The 17,062-nt window shown below is 39.7% G+C and overlaps 1 protein-coding gene across 3 annotated transcripts in view; it reads left to right on the forward strand.

Moving 5' to 3' along the window:
• The window catches only part of CASP8AP2 (caspase 8 associated protein 2), a 61,573-nt gene that overhangs the window by 15,987 nt on the left and 28,524 nt on the right, over window positions 1-17,062 (forward strand). For 2 of the 3 annotated variants that reach the window (XM_056566111.1, XM_056566110.1), the window contains exons 3-7: window positions 2,383-2,451; window positions 3,036-3,136; window positions 4,314-4,388; window positions 8,414-8,529; window positions 11,873-13,833. In XM_056566111.1, coding sequence (XP_056422086.1) covers window positions 2,383-2,451; window positions 3,036-3,136; window positions 4,314-4,388; window positions 8,414-8,529; window positions 11,873-13,833 — 2,322 coding nt within the window. The remainder of the gene's footprint in view (window positions 1-2,382; window positions 2,452-3,035; window positions 3,137-4,313; window positions 4,389-8,413; window positions 8,530-11,872; window positions 13,834-17,062) is intronic. The other variant, XM_056566112.1, reaches the window with a different exon arrangement.

The raw sequence follows: 17,062 nt of genomic DNA on the forward strand, positions 1-17,062 counted from the left end.
TCAAAATCAAAGTGGAAAACCACACTACAGGCTGATCCAACTTTGATGTAATGTCCTTTTTTAAAACAAGTTAAACTGAGGCTCAGTAGTGTGTGTGTGGCCTCCACGGGCCCGTATGACCTTCCTAAAATGCCTGGGCATGCTCCTGATGAGGTGGCGGTCTCCTGAGAGATGTTCTCCCAGACCTGGACTAAAGCATCTGCCAACTCCTGGACAGTCTGTGGTAGATGGAGCAAGACATCGGATTCAGGTCTGGGGAACGGGCGAGCCAGTCCATAGCATCAATGCCTTTCTCTTGCAGGAACTGCCGACACACTCCAGCCACATGAGGTCTAGCATTGTCTTGCATTTGGAGGAACCAAGGCCAACCGCACCAGTATATGGTCTCACAAGAGGTCTGAGGATCTCATCTCGGTACCCAATGGTAGTCAGGCTACCTATGGCAAGCATATGGAGGGCTGTGCGGCCCCAAAAGAAATGCCACCTCACGCCATTACTTACCCACCGCTAAACTGGTCATGCTGGAGGATGTTTCAAGCAGAAGAACGTTCTCCACGGCATCTCCAGACTCAAGTCTGTCACATGTGCTCAGTGTGAACCTGCTTTCATCTGTGAACAGGGTGCCAGTGGCGAATTTGCCAATCTTGGTGTTCTCTGACAAATGCCAAACATCATGCACAGTGTTGGGCTGTAAGCACAACCCCCACCTGTGAACGTCTGGCCCCTATACCAGTCTCATGGAGTTTGTTTCTGACTTTTTGAGTGGACACATGCACATTTGTGGCCTGCTGGAGGTCATGTTGCAGGGCTCTGGCAGGGCTCCTCCTGCTCCTCCTTGCACAAAGGCAGAGGTGGCGGTCCTGCTGCTGGGTTGTTGCCCTCCTTCACGTCCCCTGATGTGGCCTGTCTCCTGGTAGCACCTTCATGCTCTGGACACTATGCTAACAGACACAGCAAACCTCCTTGCCACAGCTCACATTGATGTGCCATCCTGGATGAGCTGCACTACCTGAGCCACTTGTGTGGGTTGTAGACTCCATCTCATGCTACCACTAGAGTAAAAGCATCGTCAGCATTCAAAAGTGACCAAAAAATCAGCAAGGAAGCATAGGAACTGAGAAGTGGTCTGTGGTCCCAACCTGCAGAACCACTCCTTTATTGGGGGTGTCTTGCTAATTGCCTCTAATTTCCACCTGTTTTCTTTTCCATTTGCACAACAGAATGTGAAATTGAATGTCAATCAGTGTTGCTTCCTGAGTGGACAGTGTGATTTCACAGAAGTGTGATTGACTTGGAGTTACATTGTGTTGTTTAAGTGTTCCCTTTATATTAAAGGGAACCAATCATTAGATTTTACCCTATATAATGCTTGGCAAAGCGTTATATAGGGTAAAATTGTTGTCCTCACCATCCCCGGGGGACGCTCCTGCTTCCAGGGATGGTGAAGATATGAAGTTATAAACTAGTCACCACTGCCGCCGTAAGTAGTCACCAGGGCGGGGAGCTCTTCTCATCTACTCCCGTTCTTCGGCCGGGAGCGACGCCCCCTCCGCTTGATTGATGGGCCGCGTCATTGTTCCGCTCACTGAACAGATGGAGCAGAGCGATGACGCTGCCCATCAATCAAGCGGAGGGGGCGTCGCTCCCGGCCGAAGAACGGGAGTAGATGAGAAGAGCTCCCCGCCCAGGTGACTACTTACGACGACTAGTTTATAACTTCATATCTTCACCATCCCTGGGGGCATCAGCATCCCCCGGGAATGGTGAAAATAAAGATTTTACCCTATATAACGCTTTGCCGAGCGTTATATAGGGTAAAATCGGATGATTGGTTCCCTTTAACCCCTAATAAATTATCCTCTTTCCATATTAGAAGGTTGAATCACCCCCTTTTTCCATAAAAATAAATAAACTAAATAAATAAAAATAAAATATTTGGTATTGCTGTGTGTGGAATTAACTTTAAAGGGTACTCTGGGGAAAACAACTTATCCCCTATCCACAAGATGATTACCCCACTTTCCTCCACATGCTCTTTGTCCTCTCTCAACAATGAGCCCCCAAGAAGGATGGTCACTACAGCAGCCCCTGAGTCCTCTGACACAATATGGACAAACCACAGCTGTTTGAAATATGAAGTATTTTATTCTTATTTCTGGTTGGAAAATACCAATAAGTCTATGAAGAGTGTTAACATATCAATGTGTACCCCATGTAATTGTTTTTGCATATATTTTTCAAAATTACTGTTATTTAATTCTTTTTTACCTCGAAGACAACCCATTAGTACTACAGACGCAATACTGGTAACGCACTAATTTAATCCTTAATGATCTAACATTGTTAGTCTGCTTCTTATTGAAATGCAATTGTTCATTACAGCATCTCCTGCAAAAAGTGATGCAAGTTCGGTTGATATATATGATGGATTAGACATGGTAACTCTACCAGGTAACTGTTTTTTATATGACTGCTTATATTGGGGTGTGTGTGTGTGTGTGTGTGTGTGTGTGTATATACCGTATATGTGTGTATATATATATATATATATATATATATATATATATATATATATATATATATATATATATAAATTTTGTTTTATATTTTTATACTACATTTCTATTTATTTATCGTTATAAAATGTCCCAGCACTATTTGCATTAGGGCTTTTTTTTTTTTTTTTCAAGCAAAATAATTACATGCAAGGACATTTCTGTAACACAAAATAGACACAGCAAAATACTTAATTACAGGTGGTTAAATTGTAAAATACATATATTGAATCGTCATACATACAAATTGTATATCCTATTTATATGGGCCATCAATACTAGATTGGTGGGGGTCTGACCCCTAGCATGAACACTGCAGGTATTGGACCCACTTCGATCTGATGTAAATGGTGTGTGTATAGATTTATTTCATATAAATTTGATTACATGACACATACTGATGTCATTTTTATATAGGTCTACAACAAGGCTACCTGTTTCCCCTTTTATAGAAACATGTTTTCTTTTTTTTTCTTTTAGAGCAAGCAGCTGAAAAAAGCAGTCCTTCAAGAAATTGTTTGGACCTTTATGAGGAAATCTTAACAGAGGAAGGAACTGCTAAGGAAGCTTCATTCAATGATGTATGTATTAAATTTCGCTTTAAAAGATGTATAATATATGAGGGATTGGTCTAAATCCATGTCCTAAACCACAGGCAAACATAATTAAAGGGGTATTCCATTCATCTAATGTAGTTAAACTTGTAGGGCAGTTACAGAAATGTAAATACTTAGTTTTTATCCTCCTCATTTACACTCACTGACCATTGTATTCAATATACTTTTTCAATTGCTTGTTAGGCAAGACAGCAAAATCTCCAGTATTTCAGTAACTCCTGATCTACCTGGATAGCAGTGCACAAACATCTCTAGGGTTACAGAGAATGGTTGGAAAAAGTGAAAATATTCAGTGAGCAGCACTGTGCGGATAAAAATGCCTTGTTGAGGTCAGAGGAGAATGGGCAGACTGGTTCGATATGGTAGGCAACAGTATCTCAAATAACCACTTGCTATCACCAAGGTATGCATGGTACAATCTCTGAATGCACAATATTTCCAACCTTGAAGCAGATGAGCTACATCAGCAGAAGACCACACTGGGTGCAACTCCTGTTTGCTAAGTACAGGGAAGTGAAACTACAGTTCTCACAGGCTCGCCAAAATTGGACAATGGTAAAGCGTTGCCTGGTCTGATGAGTGTCTATTTCAGCTGGAACGTTCAGATGACTGTCAGAATTTGGCATAAAAAAATGAAAGCATGTAGCCATGTACTGATGTATTGCTTTATTTTTAGTTTAACTATATGTGGTGTAATAATAAGACTTATATAAAATAAAATGAGAAGTGTATGAAAATTATCACACTATGGGGGAGATTTATCAAAACCTGTCCAGAGGAAAAGTTGCCAATAGCAACCAATCAGATCACTTCTTTCATTTTAAACAAGACCTCTGCAAAATGAAAGAAGCAATCTGATTGGTTGCTATGAGAAACTGAGAAACTTTTCCTTTGCACAGGCTTTGATAAATTTTCCCCCTATGTTGTCATAATTAAGTATTTTTTCTTTGCCATCAGCCTGTTATGGCCCTGTTGTCACCACTAGATGCAAATGCAGTCACTGAGCTTTGTAGGAAAGCCTCTTGAGACAGGGCCTTCCATAATCAATTAATGCTGTTTATTATGCCAGTGTTGTAAACTGCATCAATTGGAATAATTCTTGGTAACTTTTTTTTTTTTTTTTTTTTTTTTTTTTTTACAGCTAAGTGCTGAGTATGAGAAGTGCCAGAGACAAATGAAACAACTTATTGCAAAGCTGAAGGAAATGCAGTCCATGGTAAAGTAATATATATTTTTAAGTCTTTTTCAATTGTGTTTTTTTTTATCCTAACCCTTTTCCAACCCGTGACTTAAATGCACGTCATGGGGTGGGGAGGTAGTTGGATCCGCACAATAATCAGCAGATAGCCACTGCTATTTGCAGTACCATTATATTGATGCAAGAATAGCTTATAATAGGCCCATAATAAAAATTGTAATCACCCCCTATTCCCATTTTCCAAATAAAACCCTGTAAAAAAATTTTATTTTTATTTTTTTAAACACCTGAAAAAAAACAGTAAAACTCTCACAGCTTTTTCCTGTTTTGTCAGTTTTTCTGGCGTTTTTGCTGGTGTGTGGAAAGAGACAATTTTTCACCCTGAGGCAGTTTTTTACTGCCTTCAGAGTACCCCTCCATGGGTTGGATGCAGAGCGCCCGGACCACAGAGTTTAAGGAGGTGAGGAGTGATGTACAGCATCACTACTTGCCTCTCTCGGTTGAATAGTATACAGGGGTGCATAGTATACTATATACAGGAGCCAGAAATCCCGTCACTAGACTGGCAGTGGCTATACACTATATAAAGTCATCTATAGATGTCTGTATGTAGTCTGTAAAGAAGCAGATGTCCACTTACCTCCCTGGCTCCTGTCCCGGCCGAGTCCATGTAGGTCTGCTCCTTAATGATGATGTCATTAGGGGGCGTAGCTACAGACGGGCACAAGGGGTGGTTAATCTGAGGCTCTGTTCACATTGTACGTTTTGTGTAATGTGAACAGACCTTTCTGGCAATGTCTTAGCAAACGGAGATTTCAGCTGTTGCTGAACTAAAACTTCCAGCATACCGGACAGCCAAAGGCTTTCAGGGCATGTTGGGAGTAGTAGTTTTGCAACAATTGGAATCTCCCTGTTTGGAAAGACATCGCATTATGGGTGCTCTTCCCAGTGGAGATTGCCAAAAATGTACTAACCCATTTTTTGTTTGTTTTAAATTTTTTTTTCCTTCTCGTTTTAGATCCATGGATGCAGACGATTCCTTGGACTACAACGATGAACTGTATTATAATAATAATAATAATAATAAATAATAATAATAATAATAATTATTATTATTATTATTATATATATTTTTTTTATAAAATGGCTAACTAGGGCTGTGGGAGTGTTTTTTATTTTTTATTTTTTTCCTTATAAAATGTTTCCAATGTGTTGCGTTTTTTTTAAATAAAATTTTCAGGCTTAGTAGTGGAAGCCATCTTATAGACAGAATCCATTTTTAAGCTTGGGATTAGCGTCAGCCCCAAAAACAGCTAGTGCTAACCTCCAAATATTACCAGTACCATCAGGCCTGGAATGTCAAAAATAGGGCTAATGGGCCTAGGCGGTAACATGCTGGTGTTATTTAGGCTGGGGAAGGCCAGTAGCAATGGTCCTCGCCCTCCCTGGTAACGTCATTCTGTTGCTGCTTGGTTGGTATCTGGCTGAGAATAAAAATACAAGGAACTCTGTTTGGTTTGTTTGTGTTACTTTTACTGTCCCTCCCAGGCCTAAACAATGCTAGCCTGTTGCCGCCTAGGCCCAGGAGCCCCATTTTTGATACTTCGGGCCTGTTGTTGGTACCGGTTCTTTCCGTTACCCCTGTGGCGGTGGGTACCGGGGTAGTATTTGGGGGTTAGCGCCAGCTGTGTTTTGGGGCTAACCCTAAGCCCCAGCTTAGTAATGGATTCCGTCTAGAAGACTGCTTCCACTACTAAGCCTGAAAATAAAATAAATAAACACGACACATTGAAAAAATAATTATATATAAAAAAATATACAACGTATATCTACTGCTTAGCATCAGCTGTGTTTCCAGCTCTGTAGCCGCAGCACAGCTGAATCCTGACCAATTCAGGGAAATTTTTCAGCGAAATCTATGCTGCGCTGGAAAATGATGTGGAGAGAAGTAGTGTTGCCATGCATCACTACTTCCCTCCGAGGGTGCTGAAACAATGGTGTTTTTGCTTAAAAAAAAAATGCCCTGATCTCAGCATGCTGCAATTTTGGCAAAACTGCCAGATTGCAGCAAAACGTCAGGGTCAGGAAAAAGACTCCAAACCCAAAAACAAAGAAAAGCGGGTTTGGCGTTTTGAGTTTCCTTATTTACTCCCTCCTAACATCTGGCTGCAGCATTTTTCCCCTGAAAAACGCCATGATCTTTAGTTTTTGTTGGAAACTATTTTATTTTTTGAGACTTTTTTTTTTTTTTTTTTTTTAAATCTCTTTTCATACATTTTTTTTTCTATGGTTTATGAAGTGACCAACAATACACAATTCTGGACTTAGGTCAGGGGTGTGGGAAAAAAAAAAAAAAAAAAAAAATACTTTTCCAAGGGACTAAAACAATCTACTTGTCCCTCATGAAAATCCACTTATCCTGGTAGACAAAATAATTTCAATCAAAATAGTACGTAAATTTGGGGGGTTTTCTTTTTTCGCCATTCACCTTGTGGTCAAACTTACACATTATTTTAATACTTTCGGTCGGCCTGATTATACCAATACCAAATATTTTTTTTCTTCTTTAAAAAAAAAAAAAATTAAATTCCTGACCCCTATAACATTTTTATTTTTCCGTATACTGGGCTGTATAAGGGCTACATTTTTGAGCCATAATCTGCTGTATGTATAGGTACCATTTTGGTATTGATCGGATTTTTTTTAACACTTCATTTTTTTCTGGTATATGATGCTATAAACATAAAAAAAACTCAATTGTGATATTTTTTTTTTTCTTTTTTACATTAACTCCATAGATCGTAGGGGAACTAAAATGTTTATTTTTTTTAATAAATCGGACAATTACGCACACACCAATACAAAATGTTTATTTTTATGTTTTACGTATTTTTTTATATGGAAAATGGGAAAAGGGGGGTGATATGAACTTTTAATATGGAAGGGGTTAATGGGTGTTTTTTAAAACTTTTTTATTAAACTTTTTTTTTTATTTTTTTAAATACACTTTATTAGGAGGAATCATTAGATTCCTCCAGATCAGTGCAGTTCTATTGAACTCCATTGATCTGTGTTTATTTGGTTGAGCCTGCTCAAAGCAGGCTCAATTAAATGCAGATCTAAGGATGCAGCCATGAATGCAGAGGTAAGCCCTCCGGCTACCTCCATAGTGGATTAGCCCACCCCCACGATCACGCTGCGGGGGTGGGTGATCCACCAGGGATGGTTATAAGAAACCTTTAGACTCCGCTGTCAACTTTGACAGCGGTGATCTAAAAGGTTAATAGCCGGCTGCAGGTAGTGCCGCATGCCGGGCTATTAGCGGTGGCCCCCGGCATATGAAATCAGCCAGGGGCCGTTGGGTATGGAGCGGGCTCGGGTCAGGAGCCCAATCCATACACCCTGAGCGCCGGTGTGAGGTGCAGACTTGCGTCCCATACAAGTCTGCGCCCGCTCCTCCCGTCTGTCTGCCCCTCACACTGGCGTTATAAAAATAAAGTCGATACGGCCCTGCCTTGCGCCCGGAACTACATGTCCTGGGCGTTGGGCGATAGCATTTTCACATCCCTGTAGGTATTTTACGTATATCACATTGAAATTAGAGTTCAAAAATTTTAGTTCATGATAACTATTGTTTACATTATTTTATTTATTTTTTTAAATGGGAAAAGGTGGGTGTCTCGAACTTTTTATTAAGACGGGTTAATTCTTAACTTTTTTTTTTTTTACACTTTATTATTTTTAAGTCTCCCATAGGGAATTATTATAAAAGTTTGAGTTTCGTACACTGGTCAATACTGTGCCATAGTTCAGCATTGATCAGTGTTATCAGCACCTAATTTCTACTGAAATCAGCTGGGGGGGCTTGGTATGGAGTCAGGAGCCCGAGCCATGCATCCTAAAAGGAAGGAAAAAAGAATGAAAACGTAAAAATTTTAAATTGGCTGTGTCGACAAACCCGTGAGGTTAAGAAAGAAATAAGGTGTTTATACCATACTGCCTTGTGCTAAACAACAATATATTTTTTTTTCTTTCATTTTTAGAACTCTAGTCTGCAAAATGAAAATCAGTGTTTAAAAAAGAATATTTCTGCCCTTATTAAAACGGCAAGAGTAGAAATTACACGTAAGGAAGAGGAGATCAACCAGCTAAATCAGAGGTAAACATTTCAAATTTGTTTCTTATTTTAGGAATTGTTCAGGACTTTTTATTTTATTTTATTTTTTTTCTTAAATAAGGAAATAAACGTGGGGAGAGATTTCTTTTAAATGAAAGTATCCTCTATGTAATGCCAGTGCTCACAAGATTGAAAAACTTGGGTTTTTACCTAGTTTTTGAGTAGGTCAAATACTCGGATAACAGCACATGAATGAGCATTTACAAATCTTATTCACATGCTGTAAACTTTTTTTTATTTTGTTTTTTATTTGGCATCAAATTAAGTTTAGTAAATGTTCATATATGTGAAAGGATTTGTCCCATTTTAAGAAAAAAAACTTACTGATGCAGTATGTGAAATTAAATAATTTCAAATGTGCAAGCATTTCTGAAACTGTACTGAAAGATAGTTAAGAACCCAGGGTTTACGCTGGACCGGGGTGACTGCTGATATCGCAAATACCCAGGGGGGGTCATCGGACTAACCCCCAACCCCCCTCCCCCCATGTTGGCGATCACCGCAAATCGCCGGTGAATTCACACCGGCGATTTGCAGCAATTCCGGGTCTCAGGGACTTTTGCTCCTTTTACCCCTTATGAAAAGGAAAAGTTGGGGGCTACACCAGCCTGTTAGTTTAAAAAAATGAAAAATTTAACAATAACATGCTGGTGTTGCCCCATACTTTTTATTTTCACAAGCGGTATAAGGAAAAAAAGACCCCCAAAATTTGTAACACAATTTCTCCTGAGTACGGAAATACCCCACATGTGGGGCGTAAAGTGCTCTGCGGACGCACAAGACTCAGGAGTGCACTATGTACATTTGAGGCCTAAATTGGTGACTTGCACAGGGGTGGCTGATTTAACAGCGGTTCTGACATAAACGCAAAAAAATAAATACCCACATGTGACCCCAACAAGAGGTATAGTGAGCCTTAACACCTCACAGGTGTTTGACGAATTTTCATCAAAGTTGGATGGGAAAATTAAGAAAATACATTTTTCACTAAAATGCTGGTGTTACCCTAAATTTTTCATTTTTCACAAGGGAAAATAGGAAAAAAAAAGCCCCCAAAAATTTGTAACCCCATTTCTTCTAAATAAGAACATACCCCATATGTGGATATAAAGTGCTCTGCAGGTGAACTTCAATCCTCAGAAGAGAAGGAGCGCCATTGTGCTTTTGAAGAGAAAATTTGTCTGGAATTGAAGGCCACGTGTGTTTACAAAGCCCCATAGTGCCAGAACTATGGGGCCCCCACATGTGACCCCGTTTTGGAAACTACACCCCTCATGTAATGTAATAAGGGGTACAGTGAGCATTTACGCCCCACAGGTGTCTAACAGATTTTTGGAACAGTGGTCCGTGAAAATGAAAAATGTAATTTTTCATTTGCACAGCCCACTGTTCCAAAGATCTGTCAAACGCCAGTGGGGTGTAAATACTCACTGCACCCCTTATTACATTCTGTGAGGGGTGTAGTTTCCAAAATGGAGTCAAATGTGGGGGGGTCCACTGTTCTGCCACTACGGAGGACTTTGCAAACACACATGGCCCCTGACTTCCATTCCAAGCAAATTCTCTTTCCAAAAGCTCAATGGCGCCCCTCCTCTTCTGAGCATTGTAGTGCGCCAGCAGAGCACTTGACGTCCACACATGGGGTATTTCCATACTCAGAAGAAATGGGTTACAAATTCTGGGGAACATTTTCTCCTATTACCACTTTAAAAAATTTTGGGGGAAACTAGCATTTTAGTGGGAATTTTTTATTTGTTTACACATCCAACACCTGTGGGGTGTTAAGGCTCACTATGAGGAACATTTATCAATGTTTGCTTATGTATTCTTTTTTTTTTTTTTTTTTTAGTAATTTTCTCCTTACTTTTTTTTTTTGCTTATGTGTGACTTATTTATCAACTGGTTTCAGCCTCTTGATCATTTTCTTTCACGTAAGCAGTTTTTCCTTTTTTACTTTGGTAGTAGCTTTTTCTGCTCCATGTTTGAGCTGGAGTAAATTTAGACAATTTTTAACCCTGTTGCGACTTTTTTTGCGCAGTTGCGACTGTCGCAGTTAATAAATACCTGACTACCCGTAGTCCATTTTAAAATTATTACTACGTAGTTAATTTTTGGAAAACTTTTTCTCGCTTTCCAGTCAAAATGTCGCACGAAAAATCGCATAGTCGCAGTTGCGACAATTATAGTAAAGAAAACCTGACTAAACCCGTTGATAAATGTCCATATATATCCCTTGTCATGTTCCTTGAAGGGTGCAGTTTCCAAAATAGTATGCCATGTGTTTTTTTTTTTTTTTTGCTGAAAAACTCCAAAATCCCACTGTCGCTCCTTCCCTTCTGAGACCTCTAGTGCGCCCACATAGCACTTGACATACACATATGAGATATTTTCTTACTCGAGAGAAATTGGGTTACACATTTTAGGAAGATTTCTCTCCTTTTACCCCTTGTAAAAATTCAATAACTGGGTCTACAAGAACATGCCAGTGTAAAATATGAAGATTTTAAATTTTCTCTTTCAATTTGCTGCTATTCCTGTGAAACACCTAAAGGGATAACAACCCTTTTGAATGTCATTTTGAATACTTTGAGGGGTTTTTATAATGGGGTAATTTACAAATCTGTTTAACTTTCTGGCACCAGATTTGTAAATTACTTCTATTGAAAAATCTTAATCCTTCCAGTACTTCTTAGCTGCTGAATACTACAGATGAAACTTTCTTTTTGGAACACAGAGCTCTCTGCTGAATTACGAGCACAGTGCTCTCTGCTGACATCTCTGTCCTTTTTAAGAACTGTAGAGAAGAAAATCCCCATAGCAAACATATGCTGCTCTGGACAGTTCCTAAAATGGACAGAGATGTCAGCAGAGAGAACTGTGCTCGTGATGTCAGCAGAGAGCACTGTGTTCCAAAAAGAAAATAATTTTCTTTGTAGTATTCAGCAGCTAATAAGTACTGGAAGAATTAAGAATTTTTTAATAGAAGTAATTTTACAAATCTGTTAAACTTTCTGGCACCAGTTGATTTAAAAAATAAATTTCTGCCGGAGTACCCCTTTAAACTGCTCTGAAATAAATGAAAGCTTAGCTTGTGAATATTTTCTTTGGGCAACAAAACAGGTTTTTCCTAGTTGCTTTTTTATCTGTCTCGTTGTTTCTCACTCCGGCTATAAAAATGACAGACCACTTTCAGTATATCTTTATAATTTGGTAACTTTGGGTTTTTGCTTCCTTTTAAAAAGTGTTTAGCAATAAGTTTTTAACTTTTTTTTATTTTATTTTTATTTTTTAATAATGGCATTTAAATAATGTTTATCTTTAACAGGCTGGGTGCTCCAGGAAGGAACCACAGTTTCATACCCAACCCACTACCATTATTGAGTATAAATAAATCAAAATCTAATACTGATGACCTCTCAAAAAACAGAAGAAACACAGAAAGAGTGCCAAAAAAAGACATGAATTTGCAATCTAAAGATATAAATCGCTATTCTAAAAACCTCTGTGATAAGGAGAAGACTTGTATGGAAAACAGCCAAACTTGTACTTCAACAAACCTGATTGCTAAGAAGTGTAAGGAGAGCACAGTACACTGTTTACAGGCACAAGTGTTAGAGCCGCTTTGCTTAGAACTAAATAAGAATAAAAAGGAAAAGGTTTTGGAAAGCCAGAATAAGGACACTGAGAGAAATCGAACAAAGGAAAAATCCAAATCCAACTTTGCCAATTTAGTAAACTCTGATGTAAAAGAAAAGGCATGTCAGTCACTTGTAAAATGTGGAAAAAATGAATCCTCACAAGAGAACAGAAATTCACAGTCTGAGGTTGGCCGTGAGACAGAGAATCGTAAATACCATTCAGGTTCCAATAAAGAAAAAACTCAGTTGAAAGAGCTTGATTATTCTAAAGAAAAACAAGTAAAAAAATATGACACATCACCACACAGAAGGGAGTCCAGAACATATGGAAAAGAGAAAAATGCAGAATCAATGCATAGAACAGCTGAGAAAAATGAAGAGCCAAGAAGGTCAAAAAGAACACATTTTTCAACCCCAAAGGATGATGGTTCCCATAAGTTACTGGAGCTGAGCGATGCCAAAAAAAGTACTGATTCTGGAAGAAGGGAAAAGCGTTCCTCAGAGTACAGTGAATCAAAACATGGAAATAAAGAGTCAAAACCAAGCAAGTCTGAAAATTCAACAAGAAATAAGCCAACTCATGAACACAAAACCGAAAGGTCTGATTGTGATAGAAGAGAGAAGAAAAGATCTAGAGATGAACAAGATAGAAGTAGACATGACCGAAAGGATAAAGAGCAACCAGGGAAAGAAAAAGACATAATTAAGTCATCAAGCAAAGAAAAAGGCTTGCATTCTAAAGAAAGCGATAAGAGCAAAAAAAGCGAAAAAACGAAAGAAGTAGTTGGCAACCAAAAGGACTTTAAATTGTCATTTATGGAGACCCTTAATTTAACACTTTCTCCTGCTAAAAAAACATCTGATGACACACTAGTGCTCTCCCATGCCTCTAGTATGAAAGGCAAGGTTGAGGGAAATGTAGCTGAAGGCTCTTCCCAGCTATGTGTGATTGAAAACAATACTGACACTCTCCATCCTCTGAACACTGACCTGAGACACAGTGAATTTGCATCAGTGGATGATGTTACAACAAAAGCTTTAACTATAGAAGATTCCAGACTGGTGTCTCATCCTGAACCTGTTGCAGACACAACAGTGGGTTTAAATGAAGAGCCACCAAAATCATCTGTTGATGAGAGCAGCGAGTTACTGACTAAATTGACTGTAGAAAATAAGCAGGTTGTTTGTACGGATTTGGATAAAGTGAGTTTGGAAGAGTTGGACACACACAGTCTTGCAGATGGTTCAGATTTTATTGATCTTGATTCATTTATAGAAATTGACAGATGCAGCGGAAGTCCTACTTCTGAAACTCCTAATGTGTCCATTACTGCTGAGCCGATTCAAGATGATGGCCGTATCACAGAGCAAAGTGAAGATGCAGACAACAAAGCAATCCCACTGAAATCAAATGTGACTGAAATCCCAAAAGGTATATGTGAATCATCAGATACTGACCTTGTGAATGTAAGCACAAAAGGAATTGAGAATAAGCCTTGTTTCTATGATGAAGGCTCCATTGACTTAAACTTTATAAGACATATTCCAGAAGTCCTCAGCCCATTGAAAAGCCCAATCCGGCCTAAAGCTCATCTGCATACACTTGAGCGCACAGCTAAAGCTTCTGTAGTGAGCATTTTACATAAAGGTATTCACGACTGTAGAATATTATTTAATTGTAGAATTAGCTGTAGTTTTGCATGCCAGCATGTGTTCAACACTCCTTAATTTTTGTTTTTATGCCCACTCTGCCCTAGAATTGTATACTTAGATTGTTTGCTAAAGCTTTGACTTCATGCCTGGGTAGTGGTTTTATGACAAGGACTCACACTGCTATGTTGTCAAAATTCAGTTTTCACATGATTTTTTTTTAATACACTGCTCAAAATAAATAAAGGGAACACTAAGATAACACATCCTATCGTAGGTATGTATCATAATAACGAGCACGAGTGTGAAGCCCCGAGCACAAATATCAATAAAGTGTTAAAAAAGATATATGTACACTGCTCAAAAAAAATAGAAGGAACACTAAGAGAACACATCCTAGATCTAAATGAATGAACTATGCGAATGAAATACTTTTGTCTTTACATAGTTGAATGTGCTGACAACAAAATCACACAAATTATCAATGGAAATCAAATTTTATCATCCCATGGAGGTCTAGATATGGAGTCACACTCAAAATCAAAGTGGAAAACCACACTACAGCCTGACCCAACTTTGATGTAATGTCCTTAAAACAAGTCAAAATGAGGCTCAGTAGTGTGTGTGGCCTCCACGTGCCCATATGACCTCACTACAATGCCTGGGCATGCTCCTGGACAGTGTGTGGTGCAATGTGTCGTTGGTGGATGGAGTGAGACGAGATGTCCCTGATGTGCTCAATCGGATTCAGGTCTGGGGAACGGGCGGGCCAGTCCATAGCATCAATGCCTTCCTCTTGCAGGAACTGCTGACACACTCCAGCCAAATGAGGTCTAGCATTGTCTTGCATTAGGAGGAACCAAGGGCCAACCGCACCAGCATATGGTCTCGCAAGAGGTCTGAGGATCTCATTTCGGTACCTAATGACAGTCAGGCTATCTCTGGCAAGCACATGGAGGGCTGTGCGGCCCCCCCCAAAGAAGTGCCACCCCGCACCATTTCTGACCCACCGCCAACCAGTCATGCTGGAGGATTTGCAGGCAGCAGAACGTTCTCCACTGCATCTCCAGACTCTGTCACATGTGATCAGTGTGAACTTGCTTTCATCTGTGAAGAGCACAGGGGGCCAGTGGGGAATTTGCCAGTCTTGGTGTTCTCTGGCAAATGCCAAACATCCTGCACGGTGTTGGGCTGTATGCACAACACCCACCTGTGGACGTTTGGCCCTCATACCACCCTCATGGAGATTGTTTCTGACCGTTTGAGTGTACACATGCACATTTGTGGCCTGCTGGAGGTCATTTTGCATGGCTATGGCAGTGCTCCTTTCACAAAGGCGGAGGGAGCGGTCCTGCTGCTGGGTTTTTGCCCTCCTACGGCCTCCTTCACGTCTCCTGATGTACTGGCCTGTCTCCTGGTAGCGCCTCCATACTCTGGACACTACGCTAACAGACACAGCAAACATTCTTGCCATAACTCGCATTGATGTGCCATCCTGGATGAGCTGCACTACCTGAGCCACTTGTGTGGGTTGTAGACTCCGTCTCACGCTACCACTAGAGTGAAGGCACCGCCAGCATTCAAAAGTAACCAAATCATCAGCCAGGAAGCATAGGAACTGAGTAGTGGTCTGTGGTCACCACCTGCAGAACCACTCCTTTATTGGGGGTGTCTTGCTAATTGCCTATAATTTCCACCTGTTGTCTGTTCCATTTGCACAACAGCATGTGAAATTGATTGTCAATCAGTGTTGCTTCCTGAGTGGACAGTATGATATCACAGAAGAGTGATTGACTTAAAGTTACATTGTGTTGTTTAAGTGTTCCCTTTATTTTTTTTGAGCAGTGTACAAAAATATTCCTTTTCAGAAGGATGCTAGCTTTTCCAATATGTTTGTTATAGTAAATGTAAAAAATGTCATCCATCAAATTAAAGCATGGGGTAGTTAACCACAAACTACAACCACTGTCATATACGGATGTCAGTAGTTTTAATGGTTCAGAACTACTGACAGACTCCCTTTATGGACCAAGTTATATATTTTTTTTCAGTGACACTATTGTTAGGGTACATATAATTTTACTGACCTGTATTAACTCTTTCTAGGGTATTTAAAATAGAATTGCTGTATTTTTTTTTTTTTGCTATCACTTTTGCACCTGCTGCCCAGGCTGCTGCTAGCAGTCTTGGTTGTCAGGAGAGTTAAGACCAATTAACCCCAAGGTGCTGCAGTGAATAGTGACCATAGCATCTAAGATGTTAGAGGAATAGTGCTCATTGGCGAGAAAGATCACAGTAGGCTGATGTTCACATATGGTAGCCAGGGGCTCCCAGATCTGCCATGAGCATGCCACACATTTTTAGTGAGCCTAGTACATTTTTAAGAAAGCATACCCAATAATAAGACTGTTAATAAAATAATGCAGTATTAGCTGCTGCGTATATTATTTCCCATTGAAATCAATGGCTAACAAAATACGCAGCTGAGTTTGCTACCCATTGACTTCAATGAGAAAGAAAGAAAATGCGGCACAAGGGAATGTACCCTAAAAACGCACTGGTTGAAAACTTCCTTTTGAAAGTGAGAGGAGTAAACAATAGACCTGCACAAATACATAGATACAATGGGGGATATTTATCAAAGGATTTAGACTGGTTTTTCCGGTCTAAATTTTTTGCACAGAAAGTCGTTATAAATATGTGCGACTTTTCTTCGACTTTTGCTTCAGAGGATTTTTAGTGCATGATGCATTCTAGTCTATTTTAGACAGAAAAATACATTGGTGCTGAATTTATCGAAAGTGACTTTTCAGTGACAAGTCTCATAGGCTGAAGGTACACTGAAATGTCAGACCATGCTGGAGCAGGTTTAAATACAGGCTAAAGCATAGATCCCGAAGTCTGTGCACAGAATTTATCAAGAGCCGTGCGACCTTTTGATAAATTAGGCTCACAATAGACCAGCCTGACCCTCTGTAGTTTGGTCTATATTGATGCAGGACATAGACAGCTTTGCTAAATCTCCCCCAATGTTACCTAAAAGAAGCAATTCCTGGAATCCCTTGTAGGTGTGGAGTTTCAAACTTTAAGGCATTGTGTGATTGCCCTTCATGTAAAAGAATGTCCTATAATACTATATTTCTTTCAGCGGCCACAGCAGGGTTATCATCTACGAACAGTTGATTTCTGGGAGTCATAATCATACCTACTGATCAGATAGAACAGAG

The sequence above is a fragment of the Hyla sarda genome, chromosome 3 (genome assembly GCF_029499605.1).
Source record: "Hyla sarda isolate aHylSar1 chromosome 3, aHylSar1.hap1, whole genome shotgun sequence".
Taxonomy (NCBI): Eukaryota; Metazoa; Chordata; class Amphibia; order Anura; family Hylidae; genus Hyla; species Hyla sarda.